Below are 16,082 nucleotides of genomic sequence, written 5' to 3'. Positions count from 1 at the left end.
TAATGGGTTTGGGGAGACTCACCTCAATCTCTACATAGTCGTGAAGCTTCTTGCAAGTGGCTGAAAATGTTTCTGTTGTGCCGAATTCAAAATACCACAATTTATTCTTCATTCTGACATAGAGAAACAAAATAGGAAAAGCATTCTGGAGTGATACATTCACATGATACTTTATCTATATATGCTGCCTTGCTAGCAGCCACAGAGTTTGCAGTCTACATACGTTAAGAGCTACCATAGTATAACTGGGAAATGATAGAGTAAAAAAAATTCTTCTAGAAAATTAGACAACTTATGGAATTGCATCACAACAGCACTAGATGATGGAATATTTCAATTCACCAACTATTTTATACACTTTTCCCTTTCAGGAAAATTTATTTAGGAAAAATTTGCCATCTGCAGTTACAAGTTTAGCAAAATGTAAAACCTATCTTCTTGTTGTTTTTGTTTTGTTTTGTGAACTCTGAAGATAGAACTATCTTTTCTTAATAGAATAGTTGCTATCTTCAGAACCAAATTTTAATTATATTATTCTGCACCAGTCATTGATGCACGTCACAGTCCTACAGATTGTATCAGAGGATTTACCCCACAGTTTAGCAGTCCAAGGAGCTTATAGAAAGTAAACAAGAATAAGGATGCTTCCACAAGTTTCCAGTCCTCAATACCTTGCAAATCAGTCTAAAGCCAGGTTCAAATAGGCAGTGTGACACCATAAGTCAATCAGCCAACTCCCATTATTCCCAGTCAGCTGATTGTTGATAATGGAAACTGAATATCTTCTTATATTGGAAGGAAGGCAAGAAAGCTGCTGCTGCAGCAGCCTTGCTCCTGGGAAAGGTAATCAGCCTCTGTTGCCCAGTAGCTGGCCAGGCTACTCCACTGGTGGGATTCAGATATGTGAATAACCGGTTCTCTGTATGGATGCTGCTTCCGGAAGTCCATTCTGGGCCTGGGCAACAAAAAATTAGCTACCGGTTCTGCTGAAGTGGTGTAAACCAGTTGAATCCCACCACTGAGCTACCCCCATAAAATGGCATGCTTTGCCTGCTTGTACTTGGCTCATACGATTATCCATTCTAGGGGTGTCAAACTGCTGGCCCGCGGGCCGGTTGCATCATATGGATGCCGCGCCCACCCCAGCTCCGGCAATGCAAAAAAAGTCACAATATGTTGCGACACGTCACGTGACATGGTGAGTTTGACACCCGTGCTCTATTCTTTCAGGCTCCTCCCTTACTATCTGTAGATGCTATGCTTCATGTCTACCTGCCTTTCAACCTTCTGGGCACCCATAAATTGTAACCCTCCTTATTCTTGTTCATGAATTCACATGTTTGTACATGTGGGGTGGGAGAACAATCCATTTTATGGGAGTCCCTGACCTAAGTCCATAAAATCTTGTTTTTATTTACTGTGAAAGCCTATTTCTTGACCATAGAAATCTACTATACTAATGTTTTTTTACTTACATAATCATAGCCCGTCAAGCCTTTGGAGTAAAGTCAACTAAGCTGCCTCATTCTAGTTTCAATTTAATATAATTTAGAGGAAGCATATTTCCACACAGATAGATTTTTTAAAAATATAATTTAAAATATAAAAATATAGTAAAACAGAGCTTTATAAGGCCAATTAAGATAATTGGATTATTTCTCAATTCAGGATTTTTAACATGATTTTTTTTTTATTATGATGGTAGAATCAGGAGTAAGTGGTGGTGGCAGACAATTTAGAAGGAAAATCATTTGTACTTCAATTTGAGAGGGCAGTATGCTTTTATTGCCCCTTCAAACTTTAGGACAGAAATATGCGTGCGCTCACCCTCTTCTTCTAATACATATTTGGTGGCTCCTCTTTGGCCTAAGATGACTTCAGAGCTGTCTAAGGAACATGGTAATTTAATAGAGTTTGTTTACAGGAAGTGCCTTTACTTCTGTGCTCTATTCCTTGTATGAAAAATTTTCAACCAGATCCTCAGAAACCATCCAAAGGTTTAAAGACTGGCGTAATGTTATAAAGACAGGAACAGCAGCTGTTTGGCTCCTAGCCACCTGTAGGTGTAAAATCGTCTCCAGAACTAAATAGGGAAGTCTTGAGGTATTGTACACATCTCACTGTGCCCTATTGGAACACACTTCCTTGACTAGATCACTTGGGTTTTTTTTAGAAGGGCAGCCTACTTTGAGCTCTGTCAGGAAAAAGTCAAAGTTTTCATCCCACATAATGGAATATATATCAGATTAAACAACAGGAATTTTGAAACACTAACGATGACATAAGACAGCTTGGTGCTTTTGCTCAGCAGAGTAAATGTTTGTACAGAGGCATTATTTTTCAACTTTTCAAGGCATTTGAAAATGTAATATATCATCTCACTGTTCACACTGAACCCAGACTATAGATCTGATAATCCACCTACTCTGTTCTATTTACTTGATTGTGCACAGCCCTTTTTCTCTTTCCCCAGGATGCCATCTGGAATCCTTCCTATGCAAGGCAAGTGTATGAGTAATGCTTCCACACTAAGGATCCCTTGAAAATCTTCCAAAGAATCCTAGGTTTCCAACTTTGGAAAATGAACAAGTAGAACAATCATGTCCATCCCTCTGCTTATTCCACATACTTTATTTTTCTTAGATTACTGCTGGACCAAAACTGTACATGCATGTTCATGGATTTTGGAGAGAAGTCCACGGTTAACCAGTATCGACCACAAATAAGTGTCAAGAAGGCATAATAAGGTAAATATTTGAATTAGGTAGAACGGAGACAAGGACTTCATAAGAGGTCAGAAAGCTGGAAGAAGTCCAATAATTTTGTAGCGAAGAAAGAATATGACAAAAAATTAGGTGAATAAGTTGTTAATAGCTATTTTAGTCCATAATACTTCTAAGACTTCTCGTGGCTATATTCCAAGTTCTAAATTGCACCCACTGATTGAAAATTAATCCCATTATATTTTATCCTGTACAGCTCTATGTGAAACCTTCTGATGTTTGAATACTGCTACAAAATTTCAAAGCTTCTACAATACAGTACCCCCAATCTTCAACAGACTAAATAAGTATTTATTGCATTTACATTCTACATTTATTCTGATAACTAAAGTTGCTTATATGAATTTTATTCCACAACAAAAATCTGTAAGGTAGCTTGGGCTGAGACAGCATGACCAGAGTCACCAGTGAGTCCTATGGACAAGGAGATGTTTGAACCTGGATCATTCCAGCCCAAATCCAACCTAGTAAATACCACATTACACCGGATTTTCAGATATATTTATTTCTTTTCACATTTTTTTATTCCTATGAACTATCTATGCTGCCTACTTCCTATACACCTGAAAAAGCTTCTGAATGCCTTGATTCAATTCCTCTGGATTATAAATATGTAAACCCTCCAGGCAGAAAATCTTTATTTTTAAAACTGTGAAATATTGAAGCTATATGGAGAGTGAGAGAAGCTAATTATCTCTCTTGACAATAAAGATCAGAGTGCATAATTGTGGCAAACAGGTTATGACATTATCTAAATTCATATTAGGCTTATGGGTGAATATATGTGTCAAATATTTGTGTACACGCCAAATGGATAAAACTGTTTGTTGTATATCTATTACAATTTCAGCAAAAACTATAAACCAACATCTGAAAGGCCAAACATTATTCATTCTGCATGGTTGAAGCATGGGATTACCTTTACAGTTTCCATTTTGTATTTCCTAACCAATCCTTAAGATGCATTAGGAGGATAAAGATATGTTTACTTCAGCAGGAAGACTGTTTGCTGAAGATCTATTCTTAGAGAAATGTTTGAATAGAAGAATTTTTGTAAAGTTTTTTTGAATATCTCCTGCATAGACATTAGTAAGTGAATTTTGCTTTTTTAATGAAAGCAAGCCAGGACTATTTCTCATGAATCTACATGTGAAACATGAGCTAGTTCCAACCTGATATTCTGTTTTGCCTTTATTGCCTGTTTCTGTTGGTTCTGGAATTTATATATAATTATGAAGTGTGAATGAATGGAACTGGATCTACAGCCAAATTCTAGGAGCTTTCTAAGCAAAACCTAAAATATCCAGAATTGCCAAATGTTAAGAGTTCCAAATCTTAGAATACTACATATTCTTTTGAGATCATTTTGCTCCAGGATTTTATATAGATAACGTAAGTTTCTTTCAGTAATTCTTTTTATCTTAAAGACAAGTGCCATGAAATTATCCCTGATTGACAATCAATCCAGTTTGATGAGGAGTAAAACCTCAGTCAGAAGCAAAACAGTAGCTCAAATGGGCAAACACACAATAAGAAACAAAGTGTTGCTGTGTGCATACTTAGCCTAAGAGCAATTCCTCATTTCAGCCTAAGCGACTTGTCTCACATGCTGCTCCTGGCCAATTAAGCCAAATCCAGAAATTGCAGTCTGGATTGTTGTGTATTGATAAGGGGATCAGGCTGATGTTCAGTCTAGATAGCCCTCAACTTACAATCATTTCTTTAGTGACCATTCAAAGTTACAACAGCACTGAAAAAAGTGATGTATGACTGTTTTTCACACTTACAGCCATTGCAGCATCTCCATGGTCACATGATCAAAATTCAGATGCTTGGCAACTGGCATGTGTTTATGACGGTTTCAGTGTTCCGGGGTCATGTGATCACCTTTTGTAACCTTCTGACAACAAAGTCAGTGAGGAAGCCAGATTCACTTAACAACCATGTTACTAACCTAATATCTGCAGTGATTCACTTAAAATCTGTGGTGAGAAAGGTCATAAAATGGGGCAAAATTCACTTAAATTCAATTATCTTGCTTAGAAACAGAAATTTGGGGCTCAATTATGACCGTAAGTCGAGGACTACCTATAGACCAGCCTATCAGGGCCTACTGTTTCCTTTTAGAGATGGTCTCTCCAGATGTTTATGTACCTGGATGGCTTCATACTCCTTTCCACATATCTTCTTTAACACAAATAGAGACCCTTTCTGTTTCCTCTCCTCCTTTATAACTCTGATTCTACAACAATCAATCAATCAATGAAATAAAAATTGGTTGTCCTTCCATTCCTCTGTAGATTTATGGAAAATTGGTTAGCAAGGAGGAACTGTTCAGATTTATGAAAACAATGTAGAAAAGTTCTTATGTTGCATCTTAAATATATAAAAGAGGGGAAAAAAACAGGAAAGGAAGGGGAAGCTTTGCGAAAGTGAGGGCAGAGGGTGAGAAAGCAAAAGGAAGATGCTTCACCAAAACTAGCAAAAACAAGAAAAAAGGGCCCACTGAATGAAAGAAGGGCTGAATGTAGCATGAGCTTCCTAGGTTGAAGATAGCTGACTGACTTAATAGGCCAATCATAAGATTGTAACAAGAATAACATCTGTTGACCAGTAGCTAACAACCAAGGACAAAATGGCCATCCAGGGCAGAGGAACCAGCCCAAGAGGGAAAGGGACATGCCAGGTACTACACCTAATCTGTGCATGGTCTGCTAGTAGAATGGAAGAAGTCACTGGAGACCCATCTGCTCTGAAGAGCTTAATATGGCTCAGCTCAGGTTGCAAAACAGCAGTTTCGAACTGAAGCTAGAAAACATGGGTGTGAAGTGCATTTGGAGAAGGCTGGGAGTAGGAGGCAGCCAAAGTCATCAGTATCTGCACTCAGGAAACAGTGAATGGCCTATATTGGCACCGGTCCAAGCAGAAAATGTGGGTCTGTGCTAAGAGTTGTGATCACTGTCAAAATCAAACTTGTCAGAAAAATTCCTACATTTTATCCCATGATTGGGGCGAGAAATCTTTTTATTTATTTTTTATGATTGTTATACAATTAGGATTCAGCAACCATCATTTTGGATTCTCAATTTTTTCCCCAAGAGACTCATCTCTGACCCACAGAGTAAGGTATGACACAACTCAAGAGAACCAATATCGTCATTCACTTTAACAATAAGTAGAGGCTAGAATTTTTACACTTTTATCCTTGTAAATTGTTAAAAATGAATGAAACATGTACATACGCAAACCTTGGCCTTTGTGGGCTGATTCTTAACAGATGGACAATATGACATAAATTGTTATTTATATGGCATGCACCCTTTCTCTTATTTATTTATTTCTGCCAAGCAATTCTTTAGAGTATAAGGCTTTTCAAAACTACAAGTCTGCCCACCTAAGGCTCAAATATAGTTGTGCAATGGCCAAAACAAAATGGCCAAAGTATTAGATTGTAAGAACAATAAAATATTTTACACCATCAGACAATGGTTTCCACTAAAGGGTGTTCCATCCTGATCAGACAGTCATAAGCATTGGGGTGTATAACATTTTATGGGCTGTTGGCTTAGCAGTTATGCTGAGGATGAAAAGCTTCTACTAAGTTAGGGGACTAGAAATGGGATTGGTATGGGTGCAGCAGCTCAGACATCAATTGTTTGTCCTAATGGAAAATCAAAGCAGTTTCAGGTAGCAGCATGGAAAAGACTCTCACAAACTGAGGGCTAATGATATCTGTTTCATCTGTTTTAGGAATATTTCATGTTTGTAGGGGAAAGAATAGCACTATCTTTCATTTAAAAACCCCCAACAAGATTGTTGATCTCTCTCTCTCTTTCCCCCCCTTTCTCTTTCTCTCCATGTGACTGCCACATTTACCATGGGAAAGAAGGCAATTGTTATATGCTGCTCAGGATCCAATGTACTTATATTAATCCCATGGACATAGAAGAAAATGGCATTAGAGCACACGGTAGTTAGAGATAATGAAATTCACATAGTTTGGTGGATAGTCCATGGCTGGATTGTTCCACAGTGAGTATTCTAATGTATTCATTCTCTTGTGCCTACTATTAAGCAGCAGCTGCCATTAGAACACATCTTAAGATAGAAGTGCTTCACAACCAAACATAACAATTCATGAAAAAATGATTCTACAAATAGATCTCTGTGTAGACTTCAATATTCCAGCAAAAGAAGATGATTTCTAATTGTTCAATAACAATAGCAACAATATGACTTCTCCTCACCTAGATTATATTACTTAAGAAAAAGCTTTGGGCTGATTAGGATTGGACCTTTATATGGAAGGGTGTTAGTGCTATCAGTTCTAGAACTCAGAACAAATTCTTAGCCCCAGAATTTTTAAATTTAGGGATATGGCTTTTTGGTTCTCAGATCTCAGGGTTCTAAAACAATGATTTAGTAACTGATTGATTCCATTGCTTTGCATTTTTAATTTCATTTTCCAGCTGAAAAAGATTACCAATGCAATTTAAAATAATTCAATTTTGCTTTCAGGTTTATAATATAAAAGACATGGCATAAAAGCAATTGAACTAGAAAGAAGAACAAAGAGAAAAATATCAAAGTTATTATATGGGTTCTTTTGGGGGGGAAGTGATTTTTTTGAGCCAGATTGTTCTCCCTGCAAGAGTCTTCTTGGAAAACAAAATGTATACCAGTTTCCTCTCCTGATTCCTAGCTAAATTAATAATGGATGAGGCCGAGGTACACTATGAGTAGATCCTGTGTCTGAAATTTGTCCATGTTTGAGCAACCCACCCCCCAAACCAGCTTTTCCCCCTTTCCAGGCACGTGGTCCAAGCCAATTGAATCAAAACCCACACATTTAGATAGAGGGTGCACAGACCAGGGAAGGCTTAATCAAGTAATTTGGTCCAACTATAGCAACCTTATAACCAGTACAAAAGAAAAAAGAATTGTGGGAGGGGGGGAAGGCTGATATTTACCTGCTATTGAATTTTTCAGGATGCTTTTCCCTCATCAAATGGAATCTATGTGCAATGGATGCATCCTGTAAAAAGGAGAAAGGGAAGGAAATGAAGCCTTTTATAAAGTACAGTCAGTTTTCCAGAATTCTTAACACTAGAACTTATAGATTTGAACTTTACTTCTTATATTGTGCCTTCCCTCAATTATTATAACTCGTGCTGATGTTACATTTCTCCACAAGCTTCTTAAAGTTACCATATCAGAATAATGTCTGTTTTCAAGCACTTTCATATTACTGTAGTTTGCACTTTGCATTTCTTACCCCCACTTTAATTTTCATTTGTTTATTTAAATAACATTCAAATAGTTTTTGGTACCAACAAAATTGCACATAAAATAATAGAATGCTGAAGAAAAAGCCAAGGCCTCTGGGGATTGGATCTCAGGGGCAATTGCATTTGCCTGTTATTTCTAAAAAAATTAAAGTGCTATCTCTGGGAAGGGAATGCAATCTGCCAAAGAATTATCATTTTACTGCTTTTCAAAGAGAACCTTGGCAAGATATTGTGGTGGCTGATCTTCTGTGGGGAAGAGGGAGAGGATGCATTGATCTGGAAGATGGGGCGATGCAAGTGTTTCTCCCATGAGAAACTAGCCTGCCACAAGTTCTCCCTAGAGCTCCAGTCAAGCAAAAAGAAAAAAAAGAAAAAAGAAAAAGAAAAGAAAAGAAAGAAACTTGTTTTAAGATTGCTTCCTGCCAAAGCACAGCTGGAAGTAAGTTGACTCATCTATCAACCACTGTCAACATTGAAGGATCACAGAAATTCAGACTAGGTTTGAAACGTGTGGAATCCTTGTACGGAGGTGTTGAATGTATGCCCTTGTATTTTCTGCCATTTTACAATATGCAGTATAAAATGGCAGCAAATTTGAATGCTGTTCAATGAAAAAGGAACCATTTCTTCTAGAATAATGACTTCTTCCAATATCATGCCCTTTTAGATACATTGGCCTAATTGGGGAAAGCTAATGTATATTATTCGTGGTTATCTGTTTTGTACTCCTAGAATACAAAAGGCAAAATATTCAGCTTAAAAAAAAACCCTTAAGAATCATTAACAGGACAGTCTTGTATTGGATACCTTTGGCCATTCTTTGCTTTGCTGACAATTGTGTTCTTATCCTTACTCTGTTTAAGAAAGCATAAAGTTTAAACTCTTTTCAAATCACAAATAGCAATGCAAAGAGCTTTCCCTCAGCACTGAGGTTTGGATTGCCTGCGGAATGCACCCTCCTCATCCAGGGATTAGCAAAGTCCACATCCCTCTCCTCATGATGGAGTAGTGAAGTGTCACTAGAAAGGGACTTTGCGAGTCCAGGACCTGATCTATTTGTAATCCAAAACTTCCTGTTAGTGATATAGTTACTGGCCCACGTTTCTTAGAGTCCAAAAATAAAGGGAGAGAAGATGGGAAGCAGCATGTGGCAGCCTAGGCTCAAGAACAGCTTGTTATCATCAGTGGTAACGCTTAAAAGCATCTTGTTAGAGCTGGGATTCCAGAATAACAAAGCCTGTTTATGTACTTTTCTTGTTCTTCATTACCCATAACTCAGAGATCATAATAACTTATTCTGTGGATCTATAGATATAGGGTATATAGGACACCAAAGTCAATTTTCTTAAATATCTGCAAAGCATGAAAAATAATTTAATGTAATATTAATCATGTGTTATTGATTTTAAAAGGTCAGCACATCAATTACAGCCATTTGTAAGGCACATTGCTTATGTCTGTAACACATTTATGGCAATCATCAATCATTTATAAATGGAGCCTTACTATAACAGAAGAACATTTTTAAACAAATGCTTCAGTGTTTCCCCACCCCCTTTCCATCAGCTGTTTCTCCTACCATGCCAGAACATTAAACTAGTCAGCTGTTGTGAGGGGCTTCCTAGCAACCCTACAACATGGGTAAACTAACATTATTTGACCAATTTCCATCAGTGAAAATGCACATCAACCATGAAGGCACACAGAATGTTTAATAGGACAAAATGGTAAAATGGTAAAATAGTTAAAATATAATTATATAAAAGGTTACTTCTAAAAGGCTGTACATGCAGTTATATAAGGCTACTAGTATAGCAGGAAAGCATATTCAACTGGACAGATGTGCTCTGGCTAATAGGGCCAGAAAATAGCACATAACGGAAGATATGCACCTTCACACTCTGCCCTATTACCATGGAAAGGAGTAGAAACATAGACTGGAGGAGTATTTTGTTCTAGAATATTTATTCTTGCTGATCGCTGCTAATCTATAAAGAGATTGGTAATGGTCAAAGATGCTTTTTGAGCAGCACTAAATAAATAAATCCTGAAATGTGAAGTCCTGTTATTCTTTTTCTCCTGCTAATGTTGTTGACTCACCCTCAGAGAAAGCTTCGAGAGCTTTCTGGATAGGACCAATGTGGAATTGTACTGTATCCAAATAGAACAATTTGAGTATCTTGTGCAGGGCTTTTCAACCAGTGGTATCGGTACCACCTGTGGTACATTGGCACCTGGCAGGTGGTATGCGACCATCCTAGAAAAGTGGTAGTGGGGAAGGGGAATGACCTGAATTGGTGGCACAAGCCTGAGCGAGAGATGGCTGGAGCTGCAGGGCTGTCAGGGCTCAGTGGAAGCGCCAGGATCAGCGCCAGACTCCAGCTGGAGCTCAACGCTGATCCTGGAGCTTCTGCTGAGACCAGAAGAAGCGCTGATCAGCTGGAATGTTGCAGCATCTCCAGGGTCTTGTGATTTACATTCAGATGCTTGGCAACTGATTCATATTTATGACAGTCACAGTGTCCCAGGGTCATGTGAAGTGACCAAAACCTGCTGCAACCACCCACCAGATGGGGTGAATAAAAACCAAACACCCACCCCACCCCATCCCCATTGCCAATCCTTAACAGAAATGCTCACAACAATGGAAACCTAGGACAGGAGGAAGAGCGCCGCTGGTGGGTAGGCAGGTGTCTTGCTCGGCTGTGGCTTGGGAGGCACTTTTTTCAGTGCCATTGTAACTTCAAACAGTCACTAAGCGAACTGTTGTAAGTCGAGGACTACCTGTACTTCATCACTTTTTTCCTTTTTTTTGTGTCATCAAGTTTTTGACACCTTGCTAGGCGACTGGTGGTACTCGGATATTGTCATATCCTAAAAGTGGTACAATGGGTGAAAAGGTTGAAAAGCCCTGATCTTGTGTATATTTGATACGACATCAGAAATTACTCTTCTGATTTTTTCAGGACCTTATTCTTTTTAGTTTTTATTTTGGCAATCCTCAAAAGTTGGAACTGAACTTGACTACACTCAAGCTAACACCTGATAATCTCAATCGCTCACGCTTATTTATTGATATTTTGTGTCATAAATCCTCTTTGCAGCAGTATGCCTACTTTCTTAAGAAAACACTATCATTTCCTTGCAGTACCATGTTTCTCATTATATCAATAACAAATGTGTGATATTAGTCCTTTATAAAGGTATATAAGCAAGGTGATTGGCTTTCTGTTCTGGCTTGGCTGCAGTGCCCTTTCAGCATATCACCAGTTATCAGGAAAAGCACCCACTGATCACAGTACTACAAGAAAATGGAGATGTTTTCATTTCAAAATTCGACTTGGGCTTATTTCTCTGGTTTTTCTGCCTCTCTTCCCATAATTCACACTAGCATTTCTCAAATTCCAATAATATTAAGAAACATATGGGACAATATCATAGCAGAATCAGACCCAGAGAAAAAGGAGGTAGGCCATGTCATAACTGTGCAGCTATAAGTAGTCTTCGGTTAATGACCATTTATTCAAAGTTATGACAGTACTGAACGAGGAGACTTACGACTGATCCTCGACGTTGTGGCCATTACAACTTTCCTGCAGTTGCAATTCATGCATTTGGCAAGCAGATTGCAATTATCATGGTTGCAGGTCCTGTGGTCACATGTTCACCATTTGCAACCTTCCTGGCCAGCTTCTAACCAGCAAAGTCAACAAAGAAGCTGCAGGAGTAAAATTGTGAAAGTACTAGCAGTTGGGTCCTGTGGATCAGGAGAACTGAAACTAATTGCTCGGCAACCATGATTGAAACTGGCAACTTCAGGGAAAGTGGCAAATAATGAAAATAAAATGTGAAAAATGTGCTAACGGCTGCAGCTTTTCCTGGACTGGCATGGTAGCCATGCAAGCCATGCAAGATCAGGACAATATACTGTATGTTTGAGTTAAAAAAGCAAAGAAATGTCTATAGGACAGCAAAAATGAGTTTCATCCTATTGCTGCCTCCATAATGTCTTCTGAATCAAAGCAAGTATCTTCTTGTGGCAGTACTGTCATCACTTCTCCTCCAGACCATTATCAAGTAATTTCCTGACTCTGCAGAGGTACCCTGTGAATCCAGGAAACAGTATAGTTTATTTAAGGAGATGCTGATAAAGTGGGGGAACATGTTGGAGCTGCAATACTTTGCCTGCTTCAGATCTGAACATTGTGCAACCTACCATAGAAGCATTCTATCAGTTTTGAAGGATCAGAACTGGCAGCTTCTACGCTACCAAGAAAAGTTCAAGCTATATGGCTCAGGTCCTTGCTGGTATCTTATTGGTCATCTTTCCCAAATGTATCTGTCCAGAAACTAATAAAGAGTTTGAGTGAACTCTGCTGTTGTGTCATTTGGTATGTTGCGGTCACTGATATACTCTATATGGTGTTATTATTTGTTTTATTATTCTATACTGTTTTTAGTGAAAAATAGTCAGAAGCATACAGGCAGAATGCCATGCCACGGACTTCTGAAATGCATGCACTATGGAAATGATCCTTCTATTATACCTTCCTTTGCTTCCCAATCAATTCTCTACCTTGAGTCCTTCCATAATTAATGATGTTCTTATTAATGTCCTTGATAGTCCAACACACTGGGAATAGTATAAGAGAAAAAAAATGAAATATTGGAGACTTAAATGTTATCAGCATGGTAAAAGATGACAGGATTGCAGTCCCAAATATTTGGAAAGCTACGTGAATAAGGTAACACAGATTGCTTACTACTCCTATGGAAAAATAGTTGTTGATGATGCTGTATGGGACAGGATCTCCGTTTTCCTCTTTGTCATTGGGTATGACATCAATTTGCCATCGATCCAGCATTACCTCAGTACTGTGCTCAATATCTTTAAGTATTTTTATTAGGTTGCCTCCTTCATAACCTTGGAATAGAAAAAAAACGGATAGGTGATGAGGAACAGAATGTTATAGTGGAATTTGCCAAGCATTAATGGGGCAATAGAGTAAGAGAAGGCCAGGCAGTGAGGGGCTCTACAGAATATATAGCCAGAAAAGAAAGGCAGGTGATCTGCAATGGAAGCAGAAATCAATCTGATGTAGTATAAGTCTCACCACTGGGGTTGAAATCTGAGGCCTTGTACTCCATCCCCAACTCTCAACTCTCAATTAATTGCTGGTGGCAAAAACATCAGCATTTGCTGACTCTGGGCCAGCAAAACAATGTACATTCTATGTAAAGACCAGGGCTTTTTTTTCTCATAGAACGCCCAGAATGGAGTTCCACCACCTTTTTTGGATGGAACCTTGTAGAGTAGGCAAGGCAGGTTGTATGACATGTGTGAGTTCCGGCACCTTTTTTTTTTTTTTTTAAGCACTGGTAAAGACCATATATAATCTCAGCCCCAATAACAATGTTAAATCTAGCTTCAAATTGCACCTACGGTATGAAGCAGTACTTTGTGGGGTAATAGAGTTATTGATTGGCTATAACTGCTGACTGCATGATAACTATTATGGGATATCTGCATGGGATATGTATTTTAAATAGGAATGCATCCACATCATGGAGATCAAGAGCCTCCAATGGTACTTTAACAGGGTGTGCATACACATGGGGCATGATGGCTTCGGCATACACTCATTTCTACCAAGGTCTCCATACTCTTGTCTCACAACTCCCCAGGGGAGAGCCAACTAAATATGTTAATTGTGATAGCCTAGTCGTGTACTGATAAATGTATAACAACCAACAATCCCATCTGTATAGCTGCCACTACTCTGCATTGCTAGCTGCCAAACAGATGATTTGGCACCATAAGCACTGTAGCTCATCTCTGTATTCAAGTGGCTCATAAAATTCCAGAATATTTAATAATCAGTTCTTGTGAGCTAGTATAAGCCAATTCCAACACACCACTGCACCAGTCACTTTAAAAATCAATTCTACCACTGTTTTACAAGGAAGGTGGTAAGTGGCCACCTTCTTCTTTCAGTAGCATGACCGGACAGGAAAATGTATGCAAAGGTTAGATTTCTTTTCCAGAATCAGTACTACTGGTTCATTAAGAATTTAAATCTCTATTGTATCAAACAAGATCAGAAAGTTACGTTGCAAATGGAAAAGAGAAGAAAATGAAGAAAAATGAACAAATATCTCTTAAATAAGTTGATCTCAGTTCCTACTAACCCAGGAAATAGATGTTCTCTAAATGCCAGGATCCGTCACATGTATACATGCCATAAGTTCACACAGCCCACAGCCCAATCCACAAAATGCAACAGATCTATACAACAACCAGCTTTGCTGGTCTAGCTTTTTGTCCAGATTCACTAGTTCCTCTCTTGTAGCTGCCAAAGCTGGAACTTTTGTCTTCCTATGTAATTAGCTAGCATCAAAGGAGAAGCACAAAAACCGAAAACAAAAGAATGCCTGCTCTCTCCTCTGTTTACATACCCATCTGAGAAGGAAAACTGATTGGCTACTTGGCGTTCAATTGTGGGGACATGATTAATTTTCTCCACTTATCATCTGAATGGTGAAGTGAAGCTACTTTTCCTTTATCTTTTCATGAAATTTCCCCATATTCACAATAGTAGTAAAGCATGGAAAATGGCTGGTGGCATTAAAAACAGCTGACAGGTTTCAACAACACATAAGATTGCTAGCAGGAGAAATCATTGGCAAGTCATGGCATGAAGTTATGGTGAATGAACCAAAACATTGGACTGACTTGAGAGACTTACCTCCTCCCCATCGGAGGCAACGGGCAAGATCATTCCCTGTTCCCAATGGCAGGATAGCCACAGGAGGGTGCTTTGCTAAGTTCATTTTATCTGCAAAGAAACAAGCAACCATCAGAGGCCCACAGATAGGCCTTTGGGTATGATGACCTTCTTTTGCAACATCTGCCAGAGGAGAGCTCACAGGAGTAGTAAAGCTTAATAACTCCCAAAGGGATAGAATTCACTTGAATTGTGTTCACTGACTAAAAATAAAAACAATAGCAGGGAGAGTACATGATGTACCCGAAGCAAATTGGCTAGAAGACTTGGCCTCAGTGTGATAGATGCAGTGGATGGAAATCCCCTAGTAGTGAAAAAAATGGTGGGATGGACCAGGGAGGAGTTGGGGATTAGTATAGTAGAGTCCCTGATAATTATGATGAACCTTACCTCTACATCTGCATCAAACCCCCCCCCCAGTTTAATCAATAGCAATTGCAATAGCACTTAGACTTACAGTATATACCAATCCACAGTGCTTTACAGCACTATCTGAGCAGTTTACAAATGTCAGCCTATTGCCCCCAACAATATGGGTCCTCATTTTACTGACCTCGGAAGGATGAAAGGCTGAGCCAACTTTGAGCATGTCAGGATCCAACTCCTAGTATGTGGGTAGAGTTAGCCTGCATTACTGCATTCTAACCACTGCACCACCATGGCTCATGCAATTAGCATGACATTAATTCATGCAGGAACTTCACCAGAATCACCTAGTCAGGATTCTACCAATCCATTGCACTTCTATTCTGAAAGGTTATTTGATTTCTCCCCATCTTTAAGGGAGTGCATTTTTTGTTACTAGATAGGCACAAAGATTGCCATGGTATGACATATTTCAAAAATTCAGAGTCTCTGAAAGAAGGGATAAATCTTACAGTGAATGTCCAAAAGCAAAATAGTAGCTAAGCTATTTTCCACAGGTCCTTCCTGAACCTTTATTACGTGCAATGCAATGGCCAGAATGTACAACTATAGCCAATTTCGTAAGAGCAGGGGAGGAGAGGTGATACCACTACACTGGTGGTATATACAAATTAAATTGTCAATAATGAATGTTAATATAATTTATTTATTTATTTATTTATTTATTTATTTAATTTAATTTATATGCCGCCCTTCTCCCGACAGGGACTCAGGGCGGCGCACAACATATTTAAAACCCGAACATATATACAATCCCCCCCTTAAAACCGAATTAAACCGAATTTTAATGTTGCGTCTTC

The 16,082-nt window shown here is 38.7% G+C and overlaps 1 protein-coding gene across 1 annotated transcript in view; it reads right to left on the bottom strand.

The window, feature by feature from the left end:
* DGKG (diacylglycerol kinase gamma) overlaps nt 1-16,082 on the bottom strand; it is an 81,672-nt gene that overhangs the window by 17,161 nt on the left and 48,429 nt on the right. Inside the window, exons 19-22 of the mRNA XM_015814142.1 lie at nt 14,818-14,907; nt 12,835-12,995; nt 7,754-7,818; nt 23-113 (exon numbers count right to left, since the gene is read on the bottom strand). Coding sequence (XP_015669628.1) covers nt 23-113; nt 7,754-7,818; nt 12,835-12,995; nt 14,818-14,907 — 407 coding nt within the window. The remainder of the gene's footprint in view (nt 1-22; nt 114-7,753; nt 7,819-12,834; nt 12,996-14,817; nt 14,908-16,082) is intronic.

This window comes from Protobothrops mucrosquamatus, unplaced genomic scaffold (assembly GCF_001527695.2).
Source record: "Protobothrops mucrosquamatus isolate PMUCROS unplaced genomic scaffold, P.Mucros_1.0 scaffold225, whole genome shotgun sequence".
Lineage (NCBI taxonomy): Eukaryota > Metazoa > Chordata > Lepidosauria > Squamata > Viperidae > Protobothrops > Protobothrops mucrosquamatus.
Note: the sequence above shows the minus strand (reverse complement) of the source record. Positions and strands in the feature narration are given on the sequence as shown.